This window comes from Scyliorhinus torazame, chromosome 28 (genome assembly GCF_047496885.1).
Source record: "Scyliorhinus torazame isolate Kashiwa2021f chromosome 28, sScyTor2.1, whole genome shotgun sequence".
Classification (NCBI taxonomy): Eukaryota; Metazoa; Chordata; class Chondrichthyes; order Carcharhiniformes; family Scyliorhinidae; genus Scyliorhinus; species Scyliorhinus torazame.
The window spans coordinates 30,860,857-30,875,126 of NC_092734.1; the positions used below are offsets into that span (position 1 = coordinate 30,860,857).

The 14,270-nt window shown below is 48.7% G+C and overlaps 1 protein-coding gene across 1 annotated transcript in view; it reads left to right on the forward strand.

Moving 5' to 3' along the window:
• Positions 1 to 12,885, forward strand: part of LOC140403647 (acyl-CoA desaturase-like) — a 31,561-nt gene extending 18,676 nt beyond the window's left edge. The window contains exons 4-5 of the mRNA XM_072491796.1: positions 306 to 538; positions 6,407 to 12,885. Coding sequence (XP_072347897.1) covers positions 306 to 538; positions 6,407 to 6,606 — 433 coding nt within the window. The 3' untranslated portion in view covers positions 6,607 to 12,885. The remainder of the gene's footprint in view (positions 1 to 305; positions 539 to 6,406) is intronic.
• Positions 12,886 to 14,270: the final 1,385 nt, after the last annotated feature.

Sequence of the window (14,270 nt, forward strand, 5' to 3'; positions counted from 1 at the left end):
CTGAGTGTCTTTAAGACCGAGAAAGATAGGTTTTTGATCACAGGGATTATGGGGAGAAGGCAGGAGAATGGGGATGAGAAAAATATCAGCACGATTGAATGGCGGAGCAGACTCTGGGCCAAGTGGCCTAATCCTGCTCCTATGTCTTATGGTCTAAAGTATGAATTTTGTTCCTCAGCCATTTCTTTGTTCCCCGTGATGAATATTGACCTTGGAGAAGCCTGCTGTGTGCCCTCGGCTGTGTTGCTGATAACTGAGAAGTGACTCTGGTTGTAACCTGTGTCTTTCCCCTTTCTTTCTTTCAGGTACTACAAGCGTTCCGTGTTGTTGATGTGCTTCATCATCCCCACAGTCGTCCCCTGGTACTTCTGGGACGAATCGCTCTGGAACTCGTACTTTGTCGCTGCCATCCTGCGATACACGTTGGTGTTAAATGCCACCTGGCTGGTGAACAGCGCTGCCCACATGTTTGGGAACCGGCCCTACGACCGATGGATCAATCCCCGCGAGAATCGATTTGTCGCTTTTGGAGCAATAGGTGAGGGCCGTGATTCATTTATTTATTTTTTTACTCCCAGGAGTTCTTTTCCCAATGTATATTCGTGTTCAGGCATCTGTGGCCCAGTTGGCAACGTTCTCGTCCCAGGAGTCGAAACCTTGTGCCTTTGAGTCTTGCGTCAGAGGTGTGAGCTCGCGATCTGAGCTACCATTCTGGGAGCAGTACTGAGGGCGCGCCCTGTTGTTGGAGGTGCCAACTTTAGGATGACACGAAAAAATGAGGGCCCCATCTGCCATCTGTGGCCAATATTTATCATTCCAGAAACGTGACAGCAATAAGAGTATTCTTATTGAAACTTACAGGATACTGCGAGGCCTAGATAGAGTTGAGTAGGAGAGACTAGAACCCCAGGGCACAGCCTCAGACTGAAGGGACGATCCTTTGAAACTGAGATGAGGAGGAATTTCTTCAGCCAGTGGGTGGTGAATCTGTGGAACTCTTTGCCGCAGAAGGCTGTGGGGACCAAATCACGAGTGTCTTTAAGACAGAGATAGATGGGTTCTTGACTAATAAGGGGATTGGGGGTTATGGGGAGAAGGGAGGAGAATGGGGATGAGAAACCTATCAGCCATGATTGAATGGCAGAGCAGACTTGATGGGCCAAGTGGCCTAATTCTGCTCCCATGTCATATGGTCTTATGCTCGGTATCACGTTGCCATTTGTAGGGTCTTGCAGCGTGCAAATTTGATGCTGCATTTATCGCATTGCAACGATGACTACATTGGCAAAAATGTACTTCATTGGGCAGCACAGTGGTTAGCACTGCGGCCTACGGCGCTGCGGACCTGGGTTCAATCCCAGCCCCAAGTCACCGTCCGTGTTGAGTTTGCACATTCTCCATGTGTCTACATGGGTTTCACCCCCAAACCCCAAAGATGTGGAGGTTGGGTGGATTGGCCACGCTAAATTGCCCCTTTAATTGGGGGGAAAAATAATTGGGTGCTCTAAATGTTTTTAAAAATGTACTAAATTGGTAGTTAAGCACTGGGGGATGTCCAGTGATTGTCAAAGGTGTTATATGAAGCAAGTCATTTCTATCGCGTCTCGGGTTCTTCAAGAAGAAAGCATAATGGATATTTGCCTTTATTAGTCCAGAATAAGAGCAGGGAAATCATGTTGGAACTGTTATGGGGCAGCACTATAGCGCAGTGGGTAGCACTGCTGTCTCACGACGCTGAGGTCCCAGGTTCGATCCTGGCTCTGGGTCACTGTCTGTGTGGAGTTTGCACATTCTCCCCGTGTCTGCGTGGGTTTCTCCCCCCCCCCCCCCCCCCCCCCCCCACAACCCAAAGATGCGCAGGGTAGGTGGATTGGCCACGCTAAATTGCCCCTTAATTGTAAAAAATAATTGGGTACTCAATTTTTTTTTTTTTTTTTTTTTTAATGCTGAAACTGTTAAAATGCTGGTAGGCTACAACTGGAGTACTGCGTGCAGTTCTGGTCACCACATAGGAAGGATGTGATTGCACCGGAGAGGGTGCAGAGGAGTTCACCCAGGATGCTGCCTGGGCTGGAGGCTCTGAGCTTTGATGAAAGATTGGATAGGCTGGGGCTGTTTTCCTTGGAGCAGCGAAGGTTGAGGGGGGACTGGTTCTAGGTGTGTAAGATTGAGGGGCATAGATGGGGTGGATAGGGAGGCACTTTTTCCACGAGAGGGGTCAATAACCAGGGGGGGGGAGACGACGACGACACAGATTTGAGGTAAGAGGTAAAAGGCAAAGAGTGGAGTTGAGGAGAAACGTCACGAGGGTGGTGGGAGTCTGGAGCTGAGCCTGAAAGGGCGATTGAGTCAGAAACTCATAACATTTGAGTATTTAGATATTCACTTACGCTGCCATAACCTCCAGGGCTATGGGCCAAGCGCTGGAAAATGGGATTAGTGTTGTCAGATCTTTGTTGACCAGCGTGGATGGGCCGAATGGTCTGCTGCTTTGTGCATGACTGAATCAAGGATGCCATGCCGGCGTCTCCAGCTTTCATCCAAGCTTTTCCAAATCTATTTTAACTCCCGATTGCGGTTCAGATTCCTTTTCATTCCAGCCCTCGGGACTTTCATTTACATAGCACCTTTTAACAAAGTAAAAACAGCACTGGAGTGATGGTGGACAGAATCGATATTGGGAGAGTTGGTCAAAAAGCCAGGGTTTGAGCTGCACCTCAAAAGGAGGGGAAGAGGTTTTGGGGGGGTGGGGGGTGGGGCAACAACGTTTTCGAATGAGCTTGAGTTTCCGGATGGTGCAAGGTAGAGGGCTCAGCCAAGAACACTATTGTAGCAGCGAGCAAGTTCCACATTGATTCTGGCAGACTGATGGGCTGCACCTCTGCCCCAGGCACCTCTGCAGTGTCCGGGTTGTTTGACAGCACTGGCTGATTCGGGGAGCAGCAAATTCTGATGCTGCTCGTCTCGCGATGTAACCCAAGGTTAAAGCTCGGGTGTTTTTACTGCAAAAATGGAGGGGGGAAACCCCAAAATAATGCGGATGCTGGAAATCTTGAATTACGCACAGAAAATGCTCCCGGTGGGTCTGGGAGCATTTTGTGGAGGGCAAAACAAGAGTTAAATGTTTCACCACTCGGCTCTGCTCGTGAGTTGTTGACCTGAACCGTTAACCCTTTCCTTCTCCACCGATGCTGCCATCAGCAGTTTCTAGAATTTCCCTCTTTTCAGATTTGGATTTTGGTGAAAGGTGGCTTGGTGTTGGATGCGTTGCAGCATTCTAAGTTGACCTGGGGATGGGGGGGGGGGGCGGTCACTCGCACACATGGGGTGTCGACAATGTGAGGATGTTTTAATTTAAAATGTACAAGGGGAAAGTGGAATGTGGGGTGGCCATTTTGTTGTTCAGCCTCCTTCTCTCTCCGACGTGCTTGCAGCTCCACCCATCCAAATCCCCTCGGAATGCTCTCCCTGTTCCCCAAGGTAACCCTGGCAAACTTCTAGAATATTCATCTCTTATTACATCTGAAACTCGTAGTCTCGCCCCCACAACCCAAAGATGTGTAGGCTAGGTGGATTGGCCATGCTAAATTGGGGGGGAAAAAATAATTGGGTACTCAAATTTTTTTTAAAAATTAGATAGGCTTTGACCTCCACTTGAATGAACCAGTATATTTCTCCATCTCTTTCCCCCCCCCCCCCCCCCTCCCCCCAAACCAACCCAGTCCAGGAGCTGTCGTCGCCATGACCAGGAACAAAATTAAAGTCCTTTCCTTTTCTCTCTTTTCCCCCCCCCCCCCTTTTCTTGTTTTTTGTTGAGAAAACCACTTGCAAATTAAAAGTTAGATTGATGTAGATGCCCCCACCCCCCTCAAGAGATGACCGGATGCGAGAATGGTAAATAAAGGGGGAGTAGGCCATTCGGTCACCTCAAGTCTGCCCCACCATCAAAGTAGATCATGGCTGAAGTGCCTACCTCAAAACGCTATTTTCCTGCACTATCCCTTGATGCCTTTGATATCAAGTAATCTGTCGATCTCTGTCTTTAACATGCTGAATGACTGAGCCTCTGAGGGGCAGAGAATTCAAAGATTCTCCCCCCCCCCCCCCCCCCCCCCCCCAAGCCTTGGAGTTTGATTAATTCAAGGGTTGTGGGCGTCACGGGTAATTGCCCCTTGGGAAGTTGATGGCCTTCTTGAACCTCTGCAATCTCCATGGTGCACCCACGGTGCTGTTAGGGGTAGAGTTCTAGGGTTCTAACCCAGTGACCATGGAACGGCGATACATTTCCAGTATGTGGGTTGGAGGGGAACTTCCATGTGTTGTTCCCCATGCATGCTGCCCTTGTCCTTCTAGATGGTAGAGGTCACGGGTTTGGAAGATACTGTCTCAGCAGCCTTTGTGAGTTCCTGCAGTGCACGGAGAGAGCGAATGTTTGTGGATGGCGTGCCGATGGAGAGAGCGAATGTTTGTGGCTGTGATGCCAATCAATGGGGCTGCTTTTTCATGAATGGTGTTGTGCTTCGTTTCTTGATGGTGGCCAGGCTTTGGAAAGTTGGGAGGCGAATTACTCACTCCAGTGAAGAGATTCCTCCTCATCGGAGTCCAAAATGGCCTGCTTCTTATTCTGAAGCTGTCCCCTGGTTCTAGACCCCACCCCAACCAGGGGAAAGATCCTTCCTGCATCGGGCAGCATGGTGACACAGCTGTTCGCACTGCTGCCTCAATGCCAGGGATCCGGGTTCAATTCCAGCCTTTGGTCACTGTCTGTGTACAGTCTGCACGTTCTCCCTGTGTCTGTGTGGATTTCCTCCAGGTGCTCCGGTTTCCTCCCACAGTTCAAAGATGTGCAGGTTTGGTGAATTGGCCATGCTCAATTGCCCCTTAGTGTCCAAAAGGGTAGGTGGGGTTACTGTTTTATGGGGATAGGGTGAGGGTGTGGATCTAGATAGGTAGCTCGTTCAGAGGGCCAGTGCAGACACGATGGGCCGAATGGCCTCTTTCTACACTATTGATTCTATCTACTCGTGTCGAGCCCTGTAAGAAGTTTGTAGACTTCAATGAGATTGTCTCTCATTCTTCAAGACACCAGAGAAATACAGGCCCGAGTCGTCTCAATCTCTCCTCATGGGACAGCAATGTCGTAATTTGATACCAAGCCACATTGAGATACTGGGGGCAAGTGACCAAAAGCTTGGCAAGATGTTGGTTTCAACAATTCCCTTAAAGGCAGCAGAGGTGGCGACTGCTAAGGAGGGAAATTCCAGAGCCTAGGCCCAAGGCAGCTGATAGCCAGTGGGTGCAGCAAACGTTGGGAGTGCGCAAGAGGCTGGAATTGGAAGGCTGTAGGGCTGGGTTTGTTTATCAAGTAAACGTTTTAGTCTCCAATGATGCGAACGGTAATTGATGGGCCTCATTGATGGGGCACATAATCCTTCTCACAGTTATTAACCCAGTCTAAATATTTGAATTGAGAAATTATTAACCAGGGTCCCATTGACCATTAGTTTGAAGTGACTGCACCTCAAGGTTAGGCCAGCCCTGAGCTAGTTTCAGTTATTTACTCTTCCATTAGTAGAATCTTGTTTTTGATACATACAACCGACAGGGTTTTATAGGGGGGAAGGCTGTTGCCTGGATCAGTGTAAAATGTATGTAAAACACCATTAGTGATTTGGTGCTGCTGTGGAGAAATACAAGCCTTCAATAGCAAGGCCCTTGTAGTATTGGGGTTCTCGTGTGGAATACTGGGATCAATCGTATTGAGAAGCTACTGAAAAAAATGCTTTTTAAAATTCATTCAAGAGAGGGCGACACGGCAGTGGTTAGCACTGCTGCCTACGGCACTGAGGACCCAGTTCGATCCCGGCCCCGGTCACTGTCTGTGTGAAGTTTGCTCATTCTCCCCGTGTCTGTGGGTCTCACCCCTACAACCCAAAGATGTGCCGGTTGGGTGGATTGGCCACGCTAAATTGTCCCTTAATTGGCGGGGGGGGAATTGGCAGCACTGTTGCCTCATGGTGCCAGGGACCGGGTTCAATTCCGGCCTTGGGTGACTTCATGTACTCTGCGTGGGTTTCCTCCGGGTTCTCCAGTTTCCTCCCACAGTCCAAAGATGTGCAGGTTAGGTGGGTTGGCCATGCAAAATTGCCCTTTTTTAGATGTGTGGGTTACGTGGTCCATGATCAGTGTATGGGGATAGGGCAGGGGAGTAGGCCTGGGTAGAGTGCCCTTTCCAAAGGTTGCTGCATAAGTGATGGGCTGAATGGCCTCCCACACGGTAGGATTCTTATGGGTTGGAATAGTCGGGCCTAGAGCTAATATAGAGATGTTTTGAGTGTTTGAATTTGCTGTAAACCATGTCCTCCATGAGTGACTTGACCAATTTCCCCATCTTGCCTTCCTGCAGGAGAAGGGTTCCACAACTACCACCACACGTTCCCGTATGACTATTCGACCAGTGAGTACGGCTGGAGAGGGAACATCACCACCTGCTTCATCGACGCTGTGCGTTATCTCGGACTGGCCAGTAACTGTAAGAGCGTGTCCAAGGAGGTCATCCTGGCCCGCAGGAGGCGAACAGGCGACGGGAGCATTCGGAGTGGCTGAGCCCGCTCGGGAGTGTGCAGACTGTCGAGTCACTGACGCACCCCTCATGCCAAAGACACGACCGGTCACGAAGGCAATTTTTGTCAACAGCTAAAACGTTTTTTGTTTTTTTTAAGGTGGAATCTTTAATTTCGGATCAATAAATCTCACCTGACTGCGTCCCGGATAAACTGATGAAAAAAAAAGACTTGAGAATAAGTTGGGGCAGCTTTTTAATTCTTAACAATTATGCTTCGTTGTTGACAGTTAAGAGATGGTTCATCCTGAATTTTGGAATTAACATCTTGCTGAATGGTAATCTTTGGGGCCATTTTATGTAAAACCTTCCCTCGTCGTTGTTTTTTTTACCAGCGCTGTTTTAGTACCAGTGTTAAAATGTTCTGAATTCACCATGTAACATTCCCCCACCCCACCCCCCAAAAAAAAAGATTCCTCACACCAGTAAAGATTCCACCTTAAAAACAATTCCATCTTAACTCTCTCCTCGGCCATGTGCTGGAGACGCATAACACACACAAAGAAAAACAGTCTAGGCAGCAGGAAGTTCTTTTGCAGATGTTTGGCGCTTCATGGCGTACCTGTCACGCGGGAATTATTTGATCGAGGCAGTGGGGGGGGGGGGGGGGGGGGGGGGGAGGAGAGGCCGGCCACTCTTAATTCCGGCTGATCCCGCATAATCTTTTTCTGTTGGGAGGAAAGGGTTAATTGACAGGTGGCCGCGCGTTGCCGCCAGTCGCGCGCGTTTTTCAATTGCGGGATCGGGGGTACGACAGCTGCGAGGTATATACTCTACGCCCATTTTGCCTTCCGTAAATTAATGAGCTGATGGATTTTTAAAACCTTTGCCACAGTAAACCCTGCGCCCGGGATCGGGAGCCTTGTGCCTTTTTTCCCTCGGTGCTCGAGGGGGTCTATCGACCGGGGTTGGGGAGGGGGGGGGGGGTCGTCCATTGAGCTCAACCCCCCCCTTCTGAAAAGCCACAGCCTCCCATCCATTCCTAAGTGCTGACCCAGTAACATTCTATATTCACCCCGCTGACACAAAAGTAAGCTAGTTTTGTGCAGAGTGAGATTTCTATTTAAAAAATAAAATAAAATAAAATAATTGGTTTCCTGCCCCCACTGCCCTCTTGCCTTCACCGCTGTTCACATAAGCCATCATTCGTTCCAGTAGCAACATACTATGTCTGAAAATCGGAGATCGGCCTTCTGCTTCTTAATGGAGGGACAAGGGTGGGGGGAGGGAGGGGGGGGGGGGGGGGGAGAGGAGAATCAACCATTGGCACACATTGTGCCCCTTTAATATTGACTGCAATTACAAGAGAGCCAATTTGCACCTTCAGCATCAGAACATAACAGCACCAAACCAATCCTCGTTTCCAATAACCCAATGTTTCCACAGGGTGGCCTATGGAATTTTTCTGGTATTGGCATTTTAGATGGTTGGGACTGTACCCACATGAAGTTTGCGTTTGGGAAAAAAGCTCTTTGATTCTTGAGATTTTTCAGCCTTCGAATGTGTTTGTTGTATGGTATGATGTTGTATTGTCACTAAATGTTCCTGTGCTTCAATAATCATGCTGCAAATTAATAGTAATATAATTAAAACACTAGAGGAAAAAAAACTGTATCCGACTGTCCCGAGTATCCAGAACCAATTCATACGTTTGTCCCCTCAAGCCATGGATCTGAACGGGTGTCAGCTCTCCCAAAATTTCAAACGCTTTGCTGCTTCGTTGATCGTTTAAGGGCGGCACGGTGGCGCCGTGGTTAGCACTGCTGCCTCACGGCGCCGGGGACCCGGGTTCGATCCCGGCCCCAGATCACTGTCCCTGTGGACTTTACAGAATCTCCCTGTGTCTGCGTGGGTTTCACCCCCACAACCCAAAATGATGTGCAGGGTAGGTGGATTGGCCACACTAAATTGCCCCTTTAATTGGAAACAAAAGAATTGGATGCTTTTTTTTTTTTAAAGAAAAAAATTAAATCAAACTCCTCAAAACAGGCCCCTCAGACGAGGCCAAATGCCTACGGTTAGTCAGAGGCCATGTTTTGAACTCGTTTGGAACTTTCATGAGGCATGATTCCCTGTCATTGCTTCCTTTCCCGCTGCCATGAAGCCTTCGCGATAGGCCTTGGTTCTAGTTTGAACTACTTGGGCCTCGACTTAATCGCAGCATGTGGGGTCAGGGCGTTGTTGTAAGCCCATCTTGGGGAAACCTTGACAGCCCTATTTAGTCATAATGAAAACATTTCTGTCAGTAACTTGACTCCATTGACACGGACTCCGAAAATAATTGGGGAGATTAACAGTCCCAGCTCTCTCCTCTTCCCCCACTCCTCGTGCTGTGGTCATTGTCTGAGCCAAAATGGTGATTCAGGCAGGCTGTTCGAACATGGTGGAACCCCAGCCCGACATGAACTCCTCCCTCTTCCCCACTCTCTCTCTCTCTCTCTCTCTCTCTCTCTCTCTCACACACACACACCTCTGCCTGATGGATTCATTTCACCCAAAGCTTGCTTGCCTGCACTCTGCGGGCTGTCCAGCTGCGATCACTTTGACTCCAAAGAAAATTGTCAGAAGTCTGTATCGGTCATCTTCACCGACACTGGTCTGAAACTTGTACTGTCTGCACATACATTGTTGCACCTGGAGTGTTGTCCCTCGTTGCCTATTTAACAAGCATTGTCCCCTTTTCGCTGCTCCTTCCGTTCAGGCCTCTAGGTATGACTGTGCTGAGAACGGGTGAGTAGAGTTGGTTTTAGCAAGCTGTGGAATGCCAAAACATTTGGGCGGGGATTGGGAGTGAAGGCGCGCACACGCAGATGTTCACTGTTGGGTGTCCCAGGGAAGGGAGCATCCAGTGTCTCTTTAGGATATTTTGAGGAACATACACTTGCCAGGAATTTATTGATAATTCAAGCAAAAAGCATTGCAACTCTGATCCAGGAGAAAGGTCTGCCATTTTGAGAGGTGTTTTCATATCTCTGATGCAGCTTCTGTGGCGCACCTTGCCTGATGGGTGGCAGTGGGCATGTGCCAGGGCAAGGACTGCATCACCAGGCCTCCTGGACGAGGCGGTAGAGCGAGCTTCACGGGTTTGGTGGTGAATTGCGAAGGAGCTTTGGAAAGTGCCCCCCCCCCGAGGGAGCAGTAGGCGGGGAAGGCTCCCAAATCCCAAAAGGTGAAAGAAAGGCCAGTCCGGGGAGGGTAGAGAACTGGTGGCACTCATGCCAATTGCTGCCTTTGACACTTGCACATCACACCTCCACCATACGAGGGACAATAATTCACTTGTGTCTCCTACCACCTTCCAACTTGGTCCTGGGGAACTGTTTCAAAACGACACACCTTGTTCTTAAAATGACTCCCAGCATTCCTGCTGAAGAACCTCCTGAGCAGGTCAGTGAGCTGGAATGTTCCTTGATTTTACATGGAATTTACATTTGGGGAGGAAGCTCATTTGCCCTGATTGCTCCATCCCAGTGGTTGTGGGCCTTCGACCATACCATTCTACCTCACCGTCCCAACATAGCTTCTATTTCTTTCTCCCTCCTCTGCCCCTCAAATGATTGAAAGTTGGCCTTTTCTTGTCCTCTTTCAGTCTGGGTTCAGTACCATTTCCAATAATACAGTGATGCCCAGGCTGTGACTCTCACTGATCTTCCTTTCAGCCACTCGGCCCATCCCTTTGTAGACATGAAATTTTGAAGTGCTTTCTTTCGATTTATTAATGATGTGATTGGCAGCTCCTGACCGACGTGTATTCTACTGAAATAGTTATATAAAATCTTGCATCATTCTTTCATAGGATGGGGGTGTCGCTAGCTAGTCCCTAATTAACCTTGAGGTGGTGGTCTTGAACCGCTGCAGTCCATGTGGTGTAAGTACACCTGAGATGCTGTTAGGAAGTTTCAGGATTTTTACCCAGTGACAGCGAAGGAACGGCGATATAGCTTCAAGTCGGGATGGTGTATGACTTTGTGAGGAACTTGCGGATGCTGGTGTTCCCATATGCCCACTGCTGGTGTCCTTCGAGAAGATGGCATCGAAGGGGCCTTGGCGAGTTGCTGCAGTACATCGTGTACATGGTACACATGGCTGCCACTGTGGTGCTGTAGAGACTGGATGTTGAAGGTGGGGGATGGGGTGCCAATCAAGCAGGGCTGCTTTGTCCTGGATGATGTTAAGGGTCTTGTGTTGAAGCTCTCATCCAGGCAGGTATTCCATGTCACTCCTGGCTTGCGTCTTGTCTACGATGGGTAGTCTTTGGGGAGTCAGGAAGAATGCACGATTTGAGTGGAGGGGTTGGCATGTACAACTGACGCTTTGAGTATTTTGAACATTTTATTCCACCCCTTATTCCAATCCAATGGTTTACCTCTGACTTTCAACATGCGTTACTAGATTACAGCTATTCAGAGACTGGGGAGTAGGGGAGATAGATCAGAGCTGTGCATCAATCCAACAATTCTGGTGAATTGAACGCAAACATATCGTCCTTCCATCACAGGACAAGATCTACAGAACCACTCACTCACTGTAGTGGAAGTAGTGTTATTTAACAGTCCGCAGTCGCCAGGAAGACTAAGTGAAACAGCCGCAAACGTGCGGACACACCCTATGATGTGTGCTCCAGTTAGCTGTGGGCTCAAGACAAGGGATGTTAATGATGGTACCGTTCCTCAGAAAAAGCTGAACCAGGAACCATGTGAGGAAAGTGTTCCCTGTGAATAAAATATGTAAATTTAATAGCTGCTGGGTTCCAACGCATTTTGGAACCCGTTTAGAAGGAAATCCTTGCAATAATTGAAACCGGGAAATGGTGCCAATGGAGATCAGTTCATTGGGTAAATGGCCCTGAGTACATTGTGTGGTGTTGGTCCTGCGATTCCGGGCTGAATCCTAGTTACTCAACTCTGCACTCGACTGTAATGTAAACCATTGTTGCGTAATATTTTATTTAAGTTTGTGAAGCGTTCCAATGTTTCACCCTGCTGCCAAAGTGACTGTCCTCGCCTAGGCCTATGGTCTGGTTTACTGTCACGCAGCCTGCACTGTACAAACGGTTCACGTGGTTGGCGTAGCGGGGCTTGGATTGTGGCGCGAATAAGTGGAACTGCGCTGGTCACCTGTTAGCCAACGAGGGGGGAGATAAATCGTTGGGAGTGCTGATTAGGGGTGAGAGAGGGCCTGTTGTGGGCTTACAGACACCGGCGTGGCTCAGTCCTGTGCCAGAGTAATTGTCACGTGACACAGCAGACATTTGTATCCCCTTTTCAGTTATTTAAAAGACCTATTGTTGCACTTTCATTTGCACTTCAGCCCTACGCTGATCTACAGGCACCCGTATGGGGGGGGGGGGGGGGGGGGGTAAGGAAGTAGGAGCACCTCCTCATGAAGCTGGGCTTGGCCAAACTCGCCATAAACAGGTCCATGCAGCGGGCGACCGAGGGGGTCGTCCGACCTGACTGTCTGCTCCTTTGTGAACATGGCTACATTTATGGCCAGGTGCCCCGAGAGGATTCCACCGGAACCGTCGACGCCTTCCATGCCAGGTGGGAACCGCAGGGACTGAGGTGCCTATCGACCTCCTTAATCACATTTTAGTTTGTTTTTAAGTTGTCATTTGTTTTTGTTTAAGGCAAGATCCCTTTAAGGGGCTGTCCCTCTCGTTTGTCCCTCGGCGTGTTTGACCGAGTTCCCTTGGTTATTTGATTTGCACCGGAATAGTTGTCTCCGGTGGAGTTGGTGGACTCTGATTATCAGGCAGAGGGCATTACATGGAACCAATGCGACGCTGCCTGTTCTACACTGCCCCGCCAGTGTACAATTCCACCCGTACACACCCAGGCACCAATGTACATTCCTGTTGTACCATCACCCAGCTCTGCGGAGGGCTTGGTAAACACTTCTCGCACCAGAAACGGGGACATTTCTGCCCCAATGAAAGAGTTAAAATGAAAAGTAAATTAAAATAATACTAATAAAAATATTAAGTCCAATTCTCAATACAAACAGACTCCAACTAAGTGAGGCTCTTCTGATGTGCAATCTTTACTCTGGGTGAGAAGGCCCATTGAGCTGGTATTTTATTTTATTATTGTGTTTTATGGCACGTGTTACCCATAGATAGGAATTGCATCCAATGCTTTGGTGTGTTGGAAATGCTATTGAAATGACTCCCAACAATCATGCTGTTTGCCCTCTCCGAACTGATTTTGCCAATTTGTGTGTGTGATTATGAGCAGAAGAAATAAAATTATGCAGAGGGAAAATCTCAGTGGAGTCTTTTATTTATGCCATGGGCGAGCCAAAATCATATCTGCTGGATAATTTGTGGAACATTCTCACATTTCAGATACATGGGGAGGGGGGATTTAGTCCACACCCAGACCGGGGGAGTCACAGCCCAGGTGCTTTTAAACGAGTGGTTCCCAACTGGTGTGTCGTGAAGACCACCCCTCTTTCTTCCCCCCCCCTGCCCAAGTGTGCTGCGAAAAAAGATTCAACATTCATGTAATTAGACTAAAGCTATCCTTTGTCTTCAACTCTGTGCTTGGCATCTCCAACACCTGATGAATCCTGGGCCTCCCGCGCATGGGCAGGCTGAGAAAGGGCCGCATAATAATAGCTTATTGTCACAAGTAGGCTTCAATTAAGTTACTGTGAAAAGCCCCTAGTCGCCACATTCCGGCACCTGTTCGGGGAGGTCGGTATGGGAATTGAACCCGCGCTGCTGGCCTTGTTCTGCATTACAAGCCAGTTGTTTAGCCCACTATGCTAAGCCAACCCCTTGTGCCACATATGTGGGGTTTATATTTTTTGTGTTGGTCAGATGCCCAAGCGCACGACCAACGGGAATTGGAGCTGAAGGGAAAGGTCTCATGCACCTGCCTTAAAAGCAGAAACTCAAAAAGGGCGCAAAAACCCATTTGGAGTATTGTGAGCAGTTTTGGGCCCCGTATCTAAGGAAGGATGTGCTGGCCTTGGAGAGGGTCCAGAGGAGGTTCACAAGAATGATCCCCGGAATGAAGGTATTGTTATATGAGGAGCTGTTAATGACTGGGTCTGTACTCGATGGAGTTTAGAAGGATTAGGAGAGATCTCATTGAAACAGGATACTGAGAGGCCTGAATAGAGTGGACACGGAGGGGATGTTTCCACTAGAAGGAAAAACTAAAACCAGAATGTACAGCCTCAGGCTGAAGGGACGATCATTTAAAACCGAGATGAGGGGGAATTTGTTCAGCCAGAGGGTGGTGAACTCTGTGCCGCAGAAGGCTGCGGAGGCCAAGTCACAGAGCTAGATAGGTTCTTGATTAATAAGGGGATCTGGAGTCATGGGGAGAAGACAGGAAAATGAGGATGAGAAAAAAAATCAGCCATGATTGAATGGAGGAGCACACACATGGGCCGAATGGCTTAATTCTGCTCCTATGTCTTAGAGATAGGGAGAGGTTATAGAAGAACTGGAGGAAGGATGGGGAGAAGTTCAGAAATGAAGTTACCAGCCAGAGAAGGAAACAGAAAATTGGAGGTGTACCTCAATTCTTTTTATAGTATAGAGATGTGCCATGAAATATAAACGGGTGATCCATGATTTAAGCTGATCCGTGATTTCAGCGCAGCTCCTCGACAGAGATTTTCTCCAAGGTGTCAG